At 35.2% G+C, this 18,990-nt stretch overlaps 1 protein-coding gene across 1 annotated transcript in view; it reads right to left on the bottom strand.

Moving 5' to 3' along the window:
• The window catches only part of LOC145681040 (steroid receptor RNA activator 1-like), a 41,578-nt gene extending 23,337 nt beyond the window's left edge, over positions 1-18,241 (bottom strand). Inside the window, exons 1-2 of the mRNA XM_081752361.1 lie at positions 18,083-18,241; positions 3,648-4,003 (exon numbers count right to left, since the gene is read on the bottom strand). Coding sequence (XP_081608487.1) covers positions 3,648-4,003; positions 18,083-18,104 — 378 coding nt within the window. The 5' untranslated portion in view covers positions 18,105-18,241. The remainder of the gene's footprint in view (positions 1-3,647; positions 4,004-18,082) is intronic.
• Positions 18,242-18,990: the final 749 nt, after the last annotated feature.

The raw sequence follows: 18,990 nt of genomic DNA, 5'->3' as shown, positions 1-18,990 counted from the left end.
CAAACATTTCAATAGTGAAGAAGAAATGAAAAATGCCGTGCACAAGTGGCTACAATCTCGATCAAAAGAATTCTTCCACCGAGGTATCCATGCACTTCCGAAACGGTGGAATACTTGCATTGAACGTCAAGGGGATTACGTTGAAAGATAAGAGGTAAGAATTCCTTTTCATAGTTACACTCTAATATTTATTGCACTTTTAAGGTTTTCATTTGATCCTTCCTCGAGTATATATATGTAAGATACATTTGTGAATTATACATACATGTGTAGGTGAAGCGCTATTGAAATTCTCACCGTTGCACCAATTTGTTCAAACCCTTTACAAAAAAATCAGGGCTCTGGTTATTTACAACTCTTCTCACATTCTGCTTCACTTCTTTATCAGCAGATCACAGGAGACCTGGTCACTTATGTCGAACTTTTCTTCACGGAAATGCAATTCCATATAAGCAACCTGGGGCCTATTCCACCATTGAACTTCGCAACTTTTTACTTTGCGCTTTGCAGCAAGGTTTATGTTCTGCGAAAAAATATTCCTGCAAAGTGAAAAGCGAAAACCTGCAAAGACTTTGCAGAAATATCCGACTTTTGTTCCGTGTCGTATTTAGCAAAGAGAAGTTTCGCTTTGCCTGAATGATTGACAAAGAGCCATTTTCCTTTGAAAATGTTTCCGAGCTTATTATATTCATCAAGTGGTGAACCAAGTGAGGATGCGATTCCTAAGACAGTGTATAAAAACAGAATCAACTTCCACGGCATGAATTTATTTTAGTTTAAAGAATGCTTTCGTTTGACAAATGAGCAAGTAGAATTCGTATTGGAGCACATTGGACCAGCTTTGGAAAGAACAATAAAACGTAGTAAAGCCCTTACAGCAAGACAGCAAACATATTTGCGGATCTCAAACGTTACAGGTTTCCTCTAATCTTATTGGCCGATCCAGATAAGACATCAAGAATCATGAAATACACATAGCAGAAAGCAAACGACAGATGTCAGCCTTCGTAGCCGAGCGTGCTAGCGAGCTGGGTAGTAATGAAAGTTGCTTTCGGCGAGGATTCAAACCCAGCCCAAGCAAGTTTTTATTTTTTTTATGTTTATAACACTTTTTTAAAAAATTAAAATAAGATTGAAAATAAGTAAAAAAAAAAAAGTGATTTGCCGAGCGGGCTAATAATGAAAGTCGCTTTTGGCGTGGATTCAAACCCCGCCAAGTTTTTTTTTTTTTTTTTTTTTAAATTTTCCAAACAGTTTTTCATTAAAAGAAGCGTGCAGTTTCACTATACGGGTCCATAGTAGTAAAAGTAGTAGTAGTAGTAGTAGCAACGGGTTAGAGGCCCCACAGGGGTTGGTTGGGTTCTGTTCTCGACATCAAATGGGCAAATTAAAGCATGCCCATTTTTTTCTGTACATTTTTCATGACCAACTTAAAACAACTGGTTAGGGTAGCGCGAGAGTATTGAAACGTTTGGGATCGGCAAACAAAAGCAAATACTTCTTTGCCTTCATTGGCTCAAAATGCACGGACTAGAACAAACGCACGATGTCTCAAAAAGCAGTTGTTTGTAGAACAGTGCATGGTGTTGTTAACTCTATTATAAACGTTACGTTTCCAGATATAGTATAGTTTTGGTCAACTTGTGTCTTTAAATGAATCAAACAATATATTATGTTTTTCTTTGACCACCTGAAGAACTGCTATTTTCTTCTCATCAACATCTTTTTTCACATTTCTGAAATAATTTACTAAAATTCCTATCAGGAATCCTTGCAAATTACTAACTAGAATACAGCGCTTAAAGTCGCATTTCAACATTCAACTGTGACTTTGAAAAGACTTCGCCACTTTGCAATTGGAGAACATCTAGTTGCCAAGCTCTTTAAAATAATAGTGAAACTCAAAACTTTTTCACTCTGCAAATTTTGCAAAGTGAAAGTGAAAAGCTGCAAAGTTCAATGGCGGAATAGGCCTCTGGTCTCTTGTTCTTGACGATAATGCCCAACCCCACTCACTACGCAAACAAGATACAAAATTGAAGAATTAAGAGTGGGAACGGCTGACCCATTCTCCATACAGCCTCAATTTAGCGCCAAGTTACTTTAATCTTTTTCTGGTGTAAAAGTCTGCATTGCAACGTGAACGTTTCGAAACAGATGAGGAAGTAAAGCAGAAAAATGAAATGAAATGAAATCTTTAAGTTTAACGTCCCACGGTAATGCCGGTTAGGCTAAAGGAGACGGTGATAATGAGAAATGAGTGAAATGGTGGAATGAAGAAAGTGGGAGGAAACGGGAGAACCCCGAGAAAACCCACGAACACGGTGTTTGTCCACCACAAAGTCCACACGGCGCGAGTAGGGATCGAACCAGGGACCCCAAGCACCGGAGGTGAACGCTCTACCACTGAGCCACCGCGCCCCCTGAAGTAAAGCAGAATGTGAGAAGAGTGCTAAATAGCCAGAGAGATTTTTCGCAAAGGGTTTGGACAAATTAGTGCAACGCTGAGACAGATACCTAAATCTGAATGGGGATTATGTGAGAGGTGAGAAAGATCCTACCTACACATGTATGTGTAGTTTACAAATGCATCTTTAAAAATAAATATTTTACACCTTAGGGAAACATATATTGAACGACCCACGTAATACTGAGTCTCATACAGCGGAAATGGTAATAGGAGGCGACATACAGTAATTGGTATGGATTCCGAATCCAAAAATAGATTTCATTTCAGCATTATTATTGAACTGAAACTGGAGGCAGTAAAATCTAGTACAACTTCCAGCTTTAATATTGTTTCCTACATAGTATTAATTGTAAAAGATAGAGAAAAAACTGTTTTTGATGTACATTCATTGTCCGATGAATACGATCCATCTCACATTATCTCTCTATCGCAGTCGGAAGTTATATATCTACTAATTTCAGTTTTAATATTGCATTAGCATAGTGGGACTCTACCATAGTTTTACAACACAAGAAGAAACTAAGTAGTTCTCTAATAATAAATATGAATCCAATAACTTCCGTAACAAAAACTTTAGATACTCTAGAACTAACAGCACATTTTATAGTTCAAGAAAGGAAAACGTTCAACAGGACATGCCAAGCTATTCTTCCACGGACATCTGCGGAAAATGTTGTTTATTGAAGTTTAGCATGCTTTCCTGGCACGGAGGTTATATGAGACGTTGATCTACAGCTTAAGGTGGATTCCAAATGCGTTCATATTTCAAGATTCTCTCCGCAGGAATTGAACCTGGGACTCTTTGCACCAAAGGCGTGCGCGCTAATCACTAGACAAGTGAGGAGGAACGTCTGAGAAAATGGCTCTAGAGGTTGTAGAGTTGTTCAACAGATATCACTGCCAAAAATAAATTGAACATAAGCGATGTAAGATACCTTTTACTTTCTATATGATAGAATATACGTAGAAATACGAACCTTCATGTATAAAGAAATTTCAACTCCTATTAATTCATTAATTTTTAATTTCAGTTAAAAAGAAAACGACAATTTATGAATTCTAATAATCTTCTGATAACCCTAATTTCTCGACCAAATACAGCACTTGTCAACAACGCGCCGCACTCTCAGTCTCAAGCGGAGAAATACGATCTATACGGTATCCATGTACTTCTCACCTTAGCTGTTGCTTTAAAATCTTTCACTATTTCTTCTAGATTGGCCATTGTTTGTGATAAGGCTTCTTCTTTTCCAATCCTTGTCTCAGATGATGCATTCGGAAGCAGCGTCGAACTTTTCACTTCTTGTGAAGGTGCGGTAGATGGTGGTAGTGGTGGCGTACCAGGAAGTGGAGGAGTGGCTACTCTAGTAGCAGGTTTTGGTGTATTGCTCTTGTTTGTTGTCGCCGATGAACTCATAGGAAATGCCACTCGCTTATTCAGAAGCCCGCTTTTCCTTGGAGCGGCTGGCTGCGGCGTTGATGTGGCATCATAAGAGAAAATTGGGGGATCATTCCATCCAGGAGTTGGCTGATCTAAAGAAAGAAGGAAACAAAACATTAACAGTAGATACAAATTCCCATATAGTAAAACACCCAAAAGACAAAATCTACGAACGGTTTCAAGATATTCTTTCTCAGCGAAAATACAGAAACTTGTTATTATATAAAAACACGACGTATGAAATTTTCTTCTTGTCCATCCTGTAGAACAGTGGTCGCCAAACTTACGACGCTTTTGAGCTACCGTATTATTTTTAATCCTATGTACAAAAGAACTACCAAATTAAAATATATATTATTGCCTCTAAACTTACATCTCTAGTAAATATGAAATCAATTTTAATTAAACTGTATATAAGAAAAGAAACTGAAACTGAATTGTACATAAGAAAGAAATTGAAGCGTAGTTCGTAATAAATAACAAATATAATAACAGATCTTTTTAACAAACTTATTAACTTTAATGAGAAGGATGGAACGTTTTTTGTCATCAAGAAGTTTTTCTGGAAGTCGAATCTTCTAGATTTAGCGACTTTTAGCCCAAATTGGCAACACTGATCAAGGTTAGCGAACCGGAGCGTTAACACGATCCTACCCAAAATGTCCCCGTGAGCTACTAGTAGCACGCGATCGAGATTTTGCGATCACTGCTGAAGAACATGTGTGATAGAATGTAAGTTTGATAGTAAGATTATCTCGTTTTCCTAATTTATAGGTAAGGAAAAGTCCTTACCTTTACATAAAATCACAAATATCAAATACTCAATTGACAACTAAGGGATGCGTGAAGTGAAGAGCCCCCAGCATCAGAACTGTCCAGACATCTTCAAACAACAGAGCCAAAGCGGGACAGGACGTTTGGGAGCGAGGTACATAGTAAAAATCACAATTTATGACATATAAAGTAAGCTAGGCACTGAAAACTAAGCGCGAATCACGATATATACATTTCTTACACGTCTATCTTTATCTCACATCATTTATCTATCTATTTTCTATCTCTATCTTATTTACTCATCTAAATTAAATAAAAATCTTTTAAAATTTGCATTTGCTGCACCATCCCGTCTAACTAAAAGTTGTGGAAGACGGGAGAGCAAAGAAAGCTTTGATTGGCTCTCTAGAACCAATCAGAACATGTTCTTCATGATAAACAGCCAATCAAAACAATTCAATTGTTTTGTTTAATTTTCGATACTTTTAATGAGGCCCCCTATATATTTGAGTCGGCTTGTGCAGGATTTTAATGTTTGTCTAGTGAGTGTGCTTATGAAATGTGGTTTCCTCAGTCTGATTTCAGTGTGAAGTATGGAAGTGTTATCAAAAAGGGAAAGGTTTAAATTAGAAGACTACGGGTTTCAGTATGTTTTCGACAAGGGCAGCATGGTTGGAACAAAAATTTTTTACTGATGTGAAAGAAAGGCGGAAAGGTGTAAAGCTCGTGTTCACACAGACGCCACAACTGGGCAGGTAAGTAAATGTTATTGATACATAGTTCAAGGACATAACTCGATATTTGAATTGCAATATTAACTAATTTATCAATAAACAAATAATTATATTCGTTCGTAATATTTATTGAAATAGTTTGCGTTATCGCTTGAATGTAAAAAGTACAATGAATGTTCATCTTATTAATATTTTGAAAAGTAATATTGATTTAAAAAAATAACTAAGCACTTCCGTTTTTCTGGCTTTGGTTTAGGACTAGTTTGGCAGCCTTTTGACAAATGTCCAGTCCAAGTATGAACGTGGGCACTCTGAGCATCCGTCTTCTACATTTTTAAAATTTTGGAATTTCAAGTTTCGTTTCCATGTTTCAGTTTCAAAAATTTGCTTACACAATTTGTTTGCTTAGGTCTAGTCTGGTTATTAAAAGTAATAAGTGGGTTGTGCCTGTCGCACGCTCCTTAATCCATTCATTATTACTGAAAAAGTAAGCCTATAGTTTTTATTTTTTTTTATTAATTTTTTTTTTTTTTGCTTTTAGCGTTTGTGGTATTTGTTTAGGCCTGGTTTGGGTATCCTTTGACAAACGAATGCCCAGACCCAGTATAACTATAGGAAACCCTTAGATAAATTTTTAAAATTCTGAATTTTAAACACACCATGTTCGTTTGCGTCTATATAGACATAGTTTTGACATATTCCAAAACAAAAATGTGTTGTGTCAGGTTTACGCCACCAATCCAGGTTGCAGTTTTGAAAATTTGTCTGCAGTTCGTATGATTACTATTGTGTGATGATGAGCAAAAGCAAGACCAAGACCAGCACGGTCTTGGTCTTGCATCCGCACCCCTGGTCTTGTATTGTTGCAAGAATTTTGCAAGTCTTGCGTTTAAGATACGTTATTATTATTATTATTATTATTATTATTATTATTATTATTGAAAATTCCGGTGCGCCTTAAATTCGAACACGTGTTACATTCGAAAAAATGGGTATATTATGTGTGTTAGTGTTGGTATAAAGACGGTGATTTGTTACTTCAAAGGTATGGAATGCTCCTACCGTTGTGCACTGCTGCTGATTTTTTTTTTCTTTCTTCACAGCTGCTACGAAGAATGAACGATCACAGCCATGATAGTGATGCTTCGGGGTTTTTTGTTGCAAGAGTTCGAAATGCAATTAAACGCAGGGCAGAGACAACGACAGAACTGCCATCTCAGATTATTACAAATGAAATCCAGGAACTTCCTGTTTTTGTCCTAGATAGAAATACATAAAAACCGATAACAGAATCAGTAAAATTATAAATAATTTTGGTAACGTTGAATTCATTGAGTATTTAAGAGGGTTAGCCCAGAACGTCGGCATGGATTGATTTTCCGTTTGTTCACGATTCTTGTACTTCAACATGTTGATCTAATTTTTGTATTATATAAGAACGCTAGGAAATGAAGGAATCAGACGAACTGTTGATAATTTTGTTAATGTTAATTAAAACATATTGATTTTTGTATTTTTTTTTTTTTTTTTTTTTTTTTTAAAAAGTTAACAATTACATGCTTATGAATATTAAAACTTGTTTTCTTTGGTATTACGTTTGCCAAACACTTCTCTTCCTTAAGTCCAATAAAGAACTACCAATGAAAGATTTCCGCACATTCGAGTGGAGGGAAAGATGTTAATACACGGTGTCTAAGACATTGAGTTTAGGAACTGCAGTATGTCATATTTCTGGTATCAGTTTTTTTTTTATTTTTATTATTATTATTAACATTCCAATACAAAAATCAAAACTTAACACACTTTTTTTTTCGTCCCATGGCAAGCATTTAATCTGCATTAAAGAAAGTGGCGAAAGGAAAAAAGAACGATTTCAAAGTGAAAAATAATAGTTAAGTGTATATATATTGATCATTTAACCACTAAAAATGTGTTTGACATTCGCACTGATTGCATAATTACTACAGAGTAGGCCTGCTTTAAGTTCTTTAATGGAATAGGTCCACTATGTATGCAATGTAGTCAATCATATCTAGTCTGGTGTACTTACCTGTGGCTAGAAAAGTTATCAAAGAAACAGCACACTTTGACTTTGGTTGAAACTTAAATTTACAAAATTTAATTGTTAATTAAAAAATGAAATGAAATCTTTCAGTTTTACGTCCCACGATTATGCCGGTTAGGCTAAAGGAGACGGTGATGATGAATAATGAATGAAGTGGGAGAAACCCGAGAAAACCCACGCCCACGGTGTTTGTCCACCACAAAGTTCACTTGACGGGGGCTGGGATCGAACCCGGGACCCCAAGCACCAGAGGTGAACGCTCTACCACTGAGCCACCGCGGCCCAATTGTTAATTAAGTTTTCAGAATTTTGAAATTCCAGTATTTCTAGTATGTAAAACAAAATCCAGTATAATTCAAGGAGTTCCACTACAGTAGACACCTTGTGATATCTTGATTCGAACTTAGTATTCAGCGCCTAATATGACGACTTTTTAATTTCGCTCGCGCCCATACGGCGGTTCCCAAACGTTACGTACGCGAGCCAGAGCCTTACATTCTTGCTCAAATAGTGCTGATAGAAATGTTTTCGAATCTTCCTTCATTAGTACAAGAAGACCTGAACTGAACCTGGATAGCGGGAATTTGGATCATCAGTGGAACAATGTAATGATTTAAAAATTAGTTAACCACAACTGAATATGAGTACTTCTTATTTTATTATTATCATCATTTTTCAAGTGTAAATAATGTACATAGGACATTTGAACAGGTAATGAAAACAATGTTTTCTCACACAGAAAACAAATATCAACATTGGTCTCCATAAGCAGTACGTAAACCATAGTTTGGGAAGACGTTTTAGGGAATAAAAATTGAAAAGAAATTACAAGTACTACGACTATTAAAGTAACATAGAAAATTAAAACAAAAACAACAGTGTCAATGTCACAATTCAACAGGGAGGCTGTTTAATTATAGAGAAAAGCAGCAAGTGATCAAGTCTTAATATTGTACAAAGGTGCTTTCAATCACAAAAATTACTCAACTGACATTTCCAGTGCTCTGAGGGTGGAAAGGTAAAGTGACATTTATACCATTATTTTGCAAGCCCATAAAATAGGTTTAAGCAACAACAACGGTAGATACTAACAAGCCGGGGAAGTTACGGCAACAGTTTGTTTGCACAGAAATTTAGGAGTGGTGAACAGAATTTACGGAAGTGTACTGCGGAACACTTGGTACCGATTTTTCTATTTACAGACTTTGAAGTGATATAATAATGCAATTTTTTAAAAAAATGCGGCTCAGTTGAGGAGAGGATTGAAACATTGAAACATTTCAGAGAGGATTGAAACATTGTGAGGATAATACTTAAATACGAATGGAAAAGGCTTTACAGGATTCCCACTAATCTGGAGAAATCTATTTCCCTGACCTTTGGCAGAAAATTTCCTGACTTTCATGACAGGTGGCGCATGACGTTGACATATTTAAGGAGCAAATAACGGTGAATATTTCTATACGAGAACATTTATTTTATAGAGACAAATAGTAATCAACTGCTCATGCGTACCAGGTTGTCATAAAATAAGTATCGCTGTTCAGAGAACTCTGGAGACGTAACCACTCGACAGAATGCAACCAAACTTGGTAGGAATATATTTGGGAATATGCAGAAGCGATTGATGTAGAAAACAAAATTGGTTCCAATTTTCGCCACCAGAAGTAATTCTAACGCTGCACAACGCCAAGTAAATGCAGCGTGGAAGAAAGACGACACCAGTGACGCTACATAACAAGAAAGGCTGTAATTACCTCTCCAGGTCCTTACTCACGCCTGCATGTGTTTCAGTGATATGGGTTTAAGCGCCACTATGTGCCAGACAGAAGTGAATTGATGATGGTGATCTGATGTTTTTCTTCCCACACTCTTTGCCTTGTGATCAAAGGGTCCTGGTTTCGATTTCCGGTGAAGACACACGTGAGTCGGATCCCGATAAGAGAGCACGGAAATTTTATTTCATCATCGTTCATTTTTATTAATCATCCGTTTCCTTTATTCTAAAGGGCATAACCGTCGGGCATTTAAAAAGAATAACAACCAACATATTATTCACTGGGTCTATTATGAAAAATCATATCTACATATCAATCTTTGTTATACCACATATCACTTCCACAAATAATCGAGAAGTGTAATGAAAATTATTCATTTTTGGAATAACTTTTTGAATAAACTGTTCAAAATATTTAACTCTCTCTCTTTATATATATATATATATATATATATATATATATATATATATATATATATTAGTAACAGTATACTCTTCAGGAATTCACAAAACTGTGGCTTATATATTATTTCATTCATATCATAAAAATAACACGATCACAAATGATACCTACCGCTGCTAAAAAGCCCGGGTGATGCAAATAACAGCTTTAACTTTGAAAAATATTTCGATGCAATAACAGGTCAAAATTTGGAATATGAAGAAGATTGAAATTTGGAATATGTTGAAAATTTGGAAGATTGAATAAATGGAAATTTGCTCCTGCTTGATCCATATTTAGATTCTAGATAACAATAACTCATAGATTATTTCACTCATCTATGTTGGATATTAGGAATAAGATTGTGGGGTAGAAAGTGTTCATGAATTTGGGAACTGTCTTATGAGTTGAAAAATGTAGTCGACTGTGCAAATAATAGTTAGTTAAAAATGAAATTAGAATTACAGATACCTTGATTGTGTTAATGAAGATTATATGAAATAGTAACAAGTTGATTACGAAGATTTAATTATGATAGGAAGCGATGTACGAATAGGAATCGAACTAAAGGACGTGTTAGCTACTAGAGCAGCTGAGAAGGAGGAGCATACTGGCTATTAACCTTGAAACGTCCATTAACGCAACTGCTGTGTTTATGCTTTAAACTTTAGTAGCTCAGCCCCTAGGAAGATAACTTTGGTATCAATGTGTTCCTGAACGATGAAGCTTTCTGCCCATATCCATTTTATGTATTTGGGAGTACCACAGCAAAAGGGGAGGATTTTTTTTTTTTTTTTTTTTTTTTGCATCAGTTTTATCGGCGCCATTCCTCCCTTCCTTGGGAGTACATTCATAAAAATTAGCATGTGAAGCAATGAAGAAGTCCACTACATGGTAATACCCTGTATGTGTACTTGTTGCTTCTATGAGAGAGGGGGCAGGCAAAGTTGGCCAATATTTTGAGTCTCAGTTTTTTGACGTAAATTGCATTTATTTTCAGAACGGTTCCACATAAAACTACTTCTACGAATAGTGCGGGAATTGCCAAAATGTTATCTTGTTGGATTCTGTGTTCCATAAACTTTCTAACGATTTATCAATCATGACTCTGATAATTAGGGATCACCAGGGCTGCTAACGCGAAGAGCTGCAACAGCCTTTTGAAAATGATACACAGGACGTTTTTATAGGCATTTCGTTCTGAATTTTTATCTTCCTTTGTACTGCAGCAATGGCTACCACTTTTTAATATTAATGTCACAAGTGTGTTGCCTATACATTGTCATCATTTTGCCAGCGCAGGGTAACTGCAAAGGTTACCAGGGCCTTCAAAAATCTATTTTTTCCATATTTTTAAGCAGTTTTCGTCTTTTTCTTCTACGAATAGAGCGGGAATTGTACAAATATTACCTCATTGGAATCTGTATTCGATAAGCTTCCCAACGATATATCAACTATGATTCTGTGATAATTAGGGAGGGTCACCAGAGCCCCCAACATGAGAGTCTATAATTTCGTTCAAATTCCTGCCAGGCGTTTAAAGGTGAAGTTAATATATATGCTATACATAGCAACCTATATATAGTAGTCATTCATTGGAACACGATGACTGCAAATTACATATTTAATTGTGAGCACCAGCAACATCTTTTTATGTAACTATGTTAATATCTTACAATGGTTCCGCTACTTTCATAATTAGTGTAATGCAATGTGGTAACCCTGAAATCACTAGTTTGTAATTCACAACGCTAAAGCGCAGAATTACCCACCCAATGCCTTAGAAATGAATAACATATTTCCAACTTTACATTTGTGATAGGTATGAATCAAACTGAGAGAAACATGATGACAAAAATTTCTCTCCAATCATCATTTAGTCTCAAAAAAGGCATTTATCCCATTAGCTTCCGCCAGCTTCTCAAAATGACTATAATAACTTATGAACAGGTTTAGTTTTGTTTACTTAGTACATAGGTTTCGCACGGCGGGGCTTATCCAAGCCTTTAAAAAAAATAGTGGTATCACGGTTTACGGGGGCACACTTTCGTAAAATTTATGAAACAAATATAAATTATGATTTCGACAGAAGAAAATATAAGAAATCCCAATATATGTTGATCTTACCTTTAGCATGCGTACAACGCGAGAATATTTAATACAAAGTTTGCGCTTGTAAGCACATAAGATTGTAGGAAAATGTACGTAATTAAATTTTTGCAAGAGTTTGACTTACTTCATCGTGATGTAATATGTCAGAAATGGCATGAGCATAAGCCATTAGCAAAAAGAAATTAATCAGTTGATGGCTTAACATGAAACAGCGGTACAGTGAGACATGAAATAAAGGAAATTGGTTGGCTTAGTGGTAGTGCAAAGGTGTAGAGAAGAAAGAAAAAAAAAAGGTGAAAATCGTAGTGAAACATAAGGCCGCGCCTCGATTGCATCCGAATGCGACTGCGAACGCAAATGCGAACTGCGAATTCATGTGCCTCTACTACATCCGAAGTTTTGTGAATGCGAATCAAGTTGCAATATCTCTTTCAAACCTTCAATGTGAAATATTTTTGCTTGCAAATTCATATCTTAAAGTTTTCAGAGCAATAATAATAATAATAATAATAATAATAATATCTATTAATTTCCTTTGTGTGCAAAATAGGGTGAATGTCGCTCCTGTTATTATTATGCTTCTGTGATAACCGTAATTTCACTTTAAAATAAATTAACTAAATAGAATTAGCGATTGCAAAATCAACCAACTTTCTAAGAAAATTTTCTCCATGAATAAAAAAAACCCGTCTTTGCTATTTCAAACATATTAGTCAATAATTTCATGTATTCGTAAAATCATTATTTGAGGAACGAAGAGGAAATATAAATTGGATAAAAAGTGTCGGTTCGTGTATTAATTAAATCTTCATATTTTAAAGAGAAAACAAAGAAAATTATCCGCTCCAAATTCTTTACTTACATCTGCCCATAATTTGTTCACGACGTGTCGTTTGTGGTGATCTGAATGAGCTTGGATCCACAATGGAACTTTATCAAAAACACAATTTATTAAAACATCAACATCTATTTCCATTTTTATTTTTATTTTTATCTCCGCACCTCGCAACGTCGTCTACTTTCACGTAAAACAAACTTTCTTCTCTCATGTAGAGCTCAATTTTTTCTGCAGACGACTATCCATTCGCACTAATTCGGACGAACAATCCCAGCATGTTGGGATCGTTCGCATTCGCATCTTTTCGTCGGTTTTCGCAATTCGCAGGTCGGAACTAGTCGAAGCACTCCAATTTATTTACACGTGCTGGGAAATTCGCATTCGGAAGCGATGGAGGCGCGGCCTAAGTTAGTCGTGTTGTCAAATGTAGTTCACGCGCATACTCACCATCGCTGACGGGCGTGGTCCCTACGGACGCACTTCTCGCTACTGCTCTGACCCCTCTACTTGCTCCTGCCCAGACTTCGTTAAATAGAATTCGTGCTTTTTAGTGCGTACTTGACACAAGTTGGTTTGTTTTATACTCAGCCCGGATGGCATTCAGTATCTCCCCCAACTCGTTTCATGCCTCCAGGACCGAAAAGCTTGTTTTTGACTAAATTGTGATAAAGGTAGAAAAGCGGGGCTTCTAAGTTCCTCCGCTCGCCCAGCATTTTTTTGTAAAGTAAGTAACACTGGAGACCTTATATGTGCAAGATTGGGGTAGATACTGAACATTAGCCTTCCTAAACCATATCTGCACTCATTAATAAACATTTATTCCGAAGTTGGTCATTCGCCTGGTCTTTGACAAAGAGCGGTAATGACAGCTACGATAATTTAAAAACCATCCATTTTTGGGACCACTTTAAAGGGTTATAATCAGGATTGACAAAAACCATGGTTTTTATTGAAAAAAACAAAAAAACGGTTTTTTGGTTTAAAAGTTTTTTTTTTTTTTGTTTAAACCAGGTATTTTTGGTTTAAATAATTTGCTCTATGTATTTATATCAGATATGAACAGAAATAAGCTTGTTTCCCCTTGGTGTTATTATGCAACAACCGGTTATGCTGGAAGGGGTTATATAAGCTTGAAGCGGAATCCAAACCGCTTCTCGGCTTACATCCGACAGGAATTGTCCTCCATTTGAACTCGAAACCGGGACTAATTGGCCACAAATGCGATACGTCTGCCGATTCACTCATGAAGGACTCCTGATAAAAATACGTTGTACTCATATTTACATACTTGTTAATATAATTGTCAAGAGTCATTTCAGAACGACAAAAAGATAAACAGCTGCACAAGTGAAATCATTACATATGGACAGTCCATACAGAATTACATATGGACAGTTTCAAAATACTGCAGAGTACAGAAGAACTAACTTAATCCAAGTTAGTTCACTACGACTTTTATTAGTCTACATTAAAGGAATACGGCGAATTAATTTGCATATCAGTAAGAAAAGTGAATAAAGATACGAATTATTTCAGTTCACTTTCGCTCTGACCCATTTATACATAAATAGATATCAAAGATACTGTTGATTTTAATAAATGCCTCTCGCAGGGTTTGTATGACACCCCCCCCCTCCCCCAAAAAAGTACGGCATTCCGATGTATTTTATCAATAGTAAACGTTAATAAAACGAAACAATATTTAGAATTTTTCTTTGATTGCAATCTCTGAGTAATGAATGGGGAATTTAGGTCTAAATATAATATGAATAATATACGAGAGTGAAACGTGATAACCCACTAATATGTGTTCATCAAGACTTTACGAACACTTACACTTTTACGAACATTTTTCTTGTTTTGGTTTAAACCAGTTTTTTTTTTTTTTTTTTTTTTTTTTAACAACATGTTTAAAGCATTGTTTAAACCAGCCAACCCTGATTATAATAAAGTAGGGTAGGGTCGGGTTAGCTTAGGGTTAGGTAAGTTTGGATCTATTTTGTTAAAATTAATAGAGTGTAATTTATCGTCTCTGCGTAAGGATACCAAATGGAGCATCTCTGTACACCTGTAGCCATATTCAGAATACAAATGCTCGTTACTTTTCCCCCAAAATCCAACCAAGCGGTAATCTTGCGATAAGTTGTTTTCTCCGGTTGCCAAATTGTTCCATGTTTATAACCGCTTACTTATAAAAAATAAACAAAATTTCCGCTCTCCTTACATGTTATCAAGCAAATTATTCGTTTCTTCCCGGTAAATTTTCAAACTTTTGCTAGAAACGGATGACCAACTTTCGAACTTAACCCTATTAATGCTGGGGCGCGGACAAAATCCAAGCGGATAAAATCCAAGAGGACAAAATCCAAGCGGCCAAAATCCAAGCTAAATTCTGACAAGGCGGACAAAATCCAAGGAACAGTATCATGTTCACAGCTGTGATATGTGCCTGTTTACACCCTAATTAAATTGTATGTTTGTTTCTTTCTTCAGTTGTCATGCATTCTAAAGTTTTATCTGTAATTCTTCAATTTATTGAAATAACATTTCATTTACTTTTAAAGAACTGAAAATCCAATAAAACATGTAAGATTGTCACAGTAAGAGTGCAGATGAGCTTTAATTACTTATCACATCCATATGAAAGTATGTAAAAATATTATGTGTATACAAATACATTATAAAGTATGTATTTTCTTCTCAATTTTATTATATATAGTATAATACATCTAAGACACTCAGCATATTATTGTGAGACCAATCATTGGAGTATTTTAATTCCATTCTTATGAGGTGGTATACAGAAGTCTTGATTTGTTTGTTGGTAGTGTTTTATGTATATTTTGAAACAAATAATTATGATATACTAATCAAATTTTCGTCAGAAATGATCAAAATGTGAAATATGTAGTGTGTATTTTTAATAATGTAATAATGTGTGTGAATTAAATAATGTGAAGGTATCATCTAGAAAATCGAAATGTGAAAATGTGTCTAGACAAACTATATCATTGGTTATTTTGACAAGTGTAACTGAAGTAAATACTTTGAGGGTAGAGAAGTATTTTTTATCTAAATTATATCTTTTTAATTTTATTTTTACTTTAATTCTCAATAAATATAATAGAATTAAGTAAGTAGTGTACTCTTTTTAAGACTGGGCTGCTTTGCTGTTATTTGTTATCTCTGATATAGGAAGCCAGTGCTTTCATTTTCTGGTTAATTTATGTGAGTATACTATTTTTAGTCAAAATATTTCTGATCACCCTAAATTGGATTCACCTGGGCATGTCGTAGCAGTGACCAGACTATTTTATGAGTAATTAAAGCTCATCTGCACTCTTACTGTGTCAATCTCACATATTTTATTCGATTTTCAGTTCTTTAAATGTAAATGAAATATTATTTCAATAAATTGAAGAACTACAGAAAAAACTTTAGAATGCATGACAATTGAAGAAAGAAACAAACATACAATTTAATTAGGGTGTTCACAGGCACATACCACAGCTACGCACATGATACTGTTCCTTGGATTTTATCCGCCTTGTCAGAATTTAGCTTGGATTTTGTCCTCTTGGATTTTGTCCGCTTGGATTTTGTCCTCTTGGATTTTGTCCGCTTGGATTTTGTCCTACACTCATTAATGCTACCCTTTCCTTAAGAAACACTATCTAAGGCAGTAAGAGTGCATTTCCTGCTAACAGAAGTTTCTCTGTAAGTCAGGATAGCACGAAGAACTCCAGTTCCATCAGTGACTTTCTACTTTTTCTAGGTACACTCGCACAAGGGGATTGCTTTCGTAAGCCACTAGAAAACGTTGAAGCCGGAGAAACAGCAAACGAGGGCAGGCGAACAGCACAGGTTCTAAGTATACCAAGTTTTGGTTGTTATAACTAGTTCAAGTATAATTTATGGAACACACGGCTCTATTAAAGATGCAGGTAAGTCTTTACTTTGACTCCAACTGTGACTTTAATCGGTTCTTATAGGTTCAGTTACTTCCTGGAACTGTTTGTGCGTGAGTCACTTGTTAGAACTGTTCGTGCCTGTGGTGTGACGTCTTAGTTCATATTTTTCCCACTAGGTGTCTGTGTAGTCATATGGTAGTTGGTTAGTAGTCACATGTTCTGTGTGCATGTATGTGTGTTCTGTTGTTTGTGGCATGCGAGAAGCGCGTAATTGAATTGGTTGAATTGAGTTAGAGAAAACCTATCATAGTTGTGGTCTAAACTGAAGATATTTTCGACGTATTCTAAAAGTGGACGTTTATTGGTTTCTTGTTTGTAATAATAGCAAGTGTGCTCGGTTTAATAAAACGACGTGTGTGCGGAAAGGAACATTTTTCAGTAATGTTGAGTACTGTGCATGTGTTCTTGGTATCTTATTTTTTCGTGTGTGGAATCAGCAGTTATGAGTTCATTATTCATGAGATTTCTCCTATGGCGAAATGGTGAGTGTTTTCTTTTTTTAATTCATATTATTTTTATTCTTGATTTGTTTTGCATTTGAGTATTAGGCAAATTATTTGGTTTGCTGCTGCTTGTCCTATTGTCTTGTTGAGATGTAATTTTTTTTTTCTTTGTCATGCACTGATTTATGATTAGAGACGAGTGTTTTTTTTTTAAATTTTTCCCTTCTTATCTTAGCTTTATAGTAGTGGTGTGATTATTTATTATTATTTTGGATGTTTTTATGGTACTTGAGCGGGGGGGTTGGGGGGCGGTAGCCCCCATTAGATCTCAAAATTCATAGTCACCGCTTCACCTGAATTGATGTTTAGTAACATTGTGGCCCTTGTACTTATAGTATAATTAACTTCGTATAGTAACATTGTGGCCCTTGTACTTATAGTATAATTCTTAACATAGTATAGTAACATTGTGGCCCTTGTACTTATAGTATAATTCTTAACATCGTACATTACTTTCACTGTGTTAGTAATTGTAATCGATTCATGTGATCCGGTTCCGGGAGCTGTTTAGGAATGATTCCTAAACTGCTCCGGGAACCGGATCACATGAATCGGTTGAAATCACAGTTGGAGTCAAAGTAAAAATTTGCCAAGATGCACACCCTCAAGTAAATATATTTCATTAAAACATGTAAGATGTAACTTAACTTAGATAAGTGGTAGCCTTCCCAACTTCAATAAACGAAGCCTTCCCAACTTCAATAAACGAATATATCTTCTTTTTTCAGGCGTTTGTCGTCGTTCCTTTAAATTTACCCTATATTAAATGAATTTCAGGTCTATTACTACAAATCTTTTTTCGAAAAGCATATAGTGAAAGAATTATGTCAAGTACACAATTTTACCTGTAAACTTTCCAAGATGTGACTGTAAAAATCTTAACTCGCTAAAAGTGTGATTTACCAAGTTAATAGATAAAAACTTGTTTTTTCAATCATGATGAAATAAACATTACCTTTAGTTCCTGTAACATTCATATTTTTGTCAACATAAACCGTACACTGACATCACAAAACAGCTGTCAATTTCACTTTTCTAAGTTTTCTTTTTCTTTTTCATTTATATATGATCTGTGCAGCGTTGCCAACACGTACGGTAGGTATCGAATCATACGATAATTTTAATTCCCTTACTTTATATGGTTAGCGTAAAATAATAGGAAAGGTGTACGACATACTACAATTTGCCAAATCTTTGTAAGATGCAAAATTAATAACTCTGGAGATACTTAAAAATCGAAAAGGTAGTATTCATTGCATGGAGGAAATAATTTGAGTTGTGGAATCCACGTAAGAAATTTCTTCCAAATTTAATTGCAACTCCCTCAGAAAGGCAAATAATACAGGTAAAATAAATAAATAAATAAATAAATAAAAATAAAAAATAAATTAATACATAAAAGGACACAATTATTATGAAGAAACATGCACAAGAAAAATCAAAATTTTGAGAATTTCAGTTTTCTTTTATAAGGTAATCAGATTTATAAAGCATGAAAAATAGAATCATAGCGACTGAAACAATTCAACTTCACGATACTTAACCCGATTTATTTGTATATGCATTTTATCTTGCAGACTACTGGTAACCCCTTGGAACATTATTATTATATTAAGAGAATAATATTCGATATTGCGACTGGGAAGAAGACGAACGATAATGTTAAAGTGCTATACACAATAATTTCCACTGAACGCATTGGCAATGCTGATTTAAAGGGGCAGACCACAGACTACTATTTTTTTTTTAAAGCTAACAATTTTTTTTTTGCCCGTTTTTCCTAAATGAAAAGAGATTAGGGAATGGCTTTTCCGAAAACGAAAAAAAAAATCCGAAAAACGAAAAACGAAATTTTTTTCGAAA

This window comes from Thermobia domestica, chromosome 3 (assembly GCF_964235325.1).
Source record: "Thermobia domestica chromosome 3, izTheDome1.hap1.1, whole genome shotgun sequence".
Classification (NCBI taxonomy): domain Eukaryota; kingdom Metazoa; phylum Arthropoda; class Insecta; order Zygentoma; family Lepismatidae; genus Thermobia; species Thermobia domestica.
Note: the sequence above shows the minus strand (reverse complement) of the source record. Positions and strands in the feature narration are given on the sequence as shown.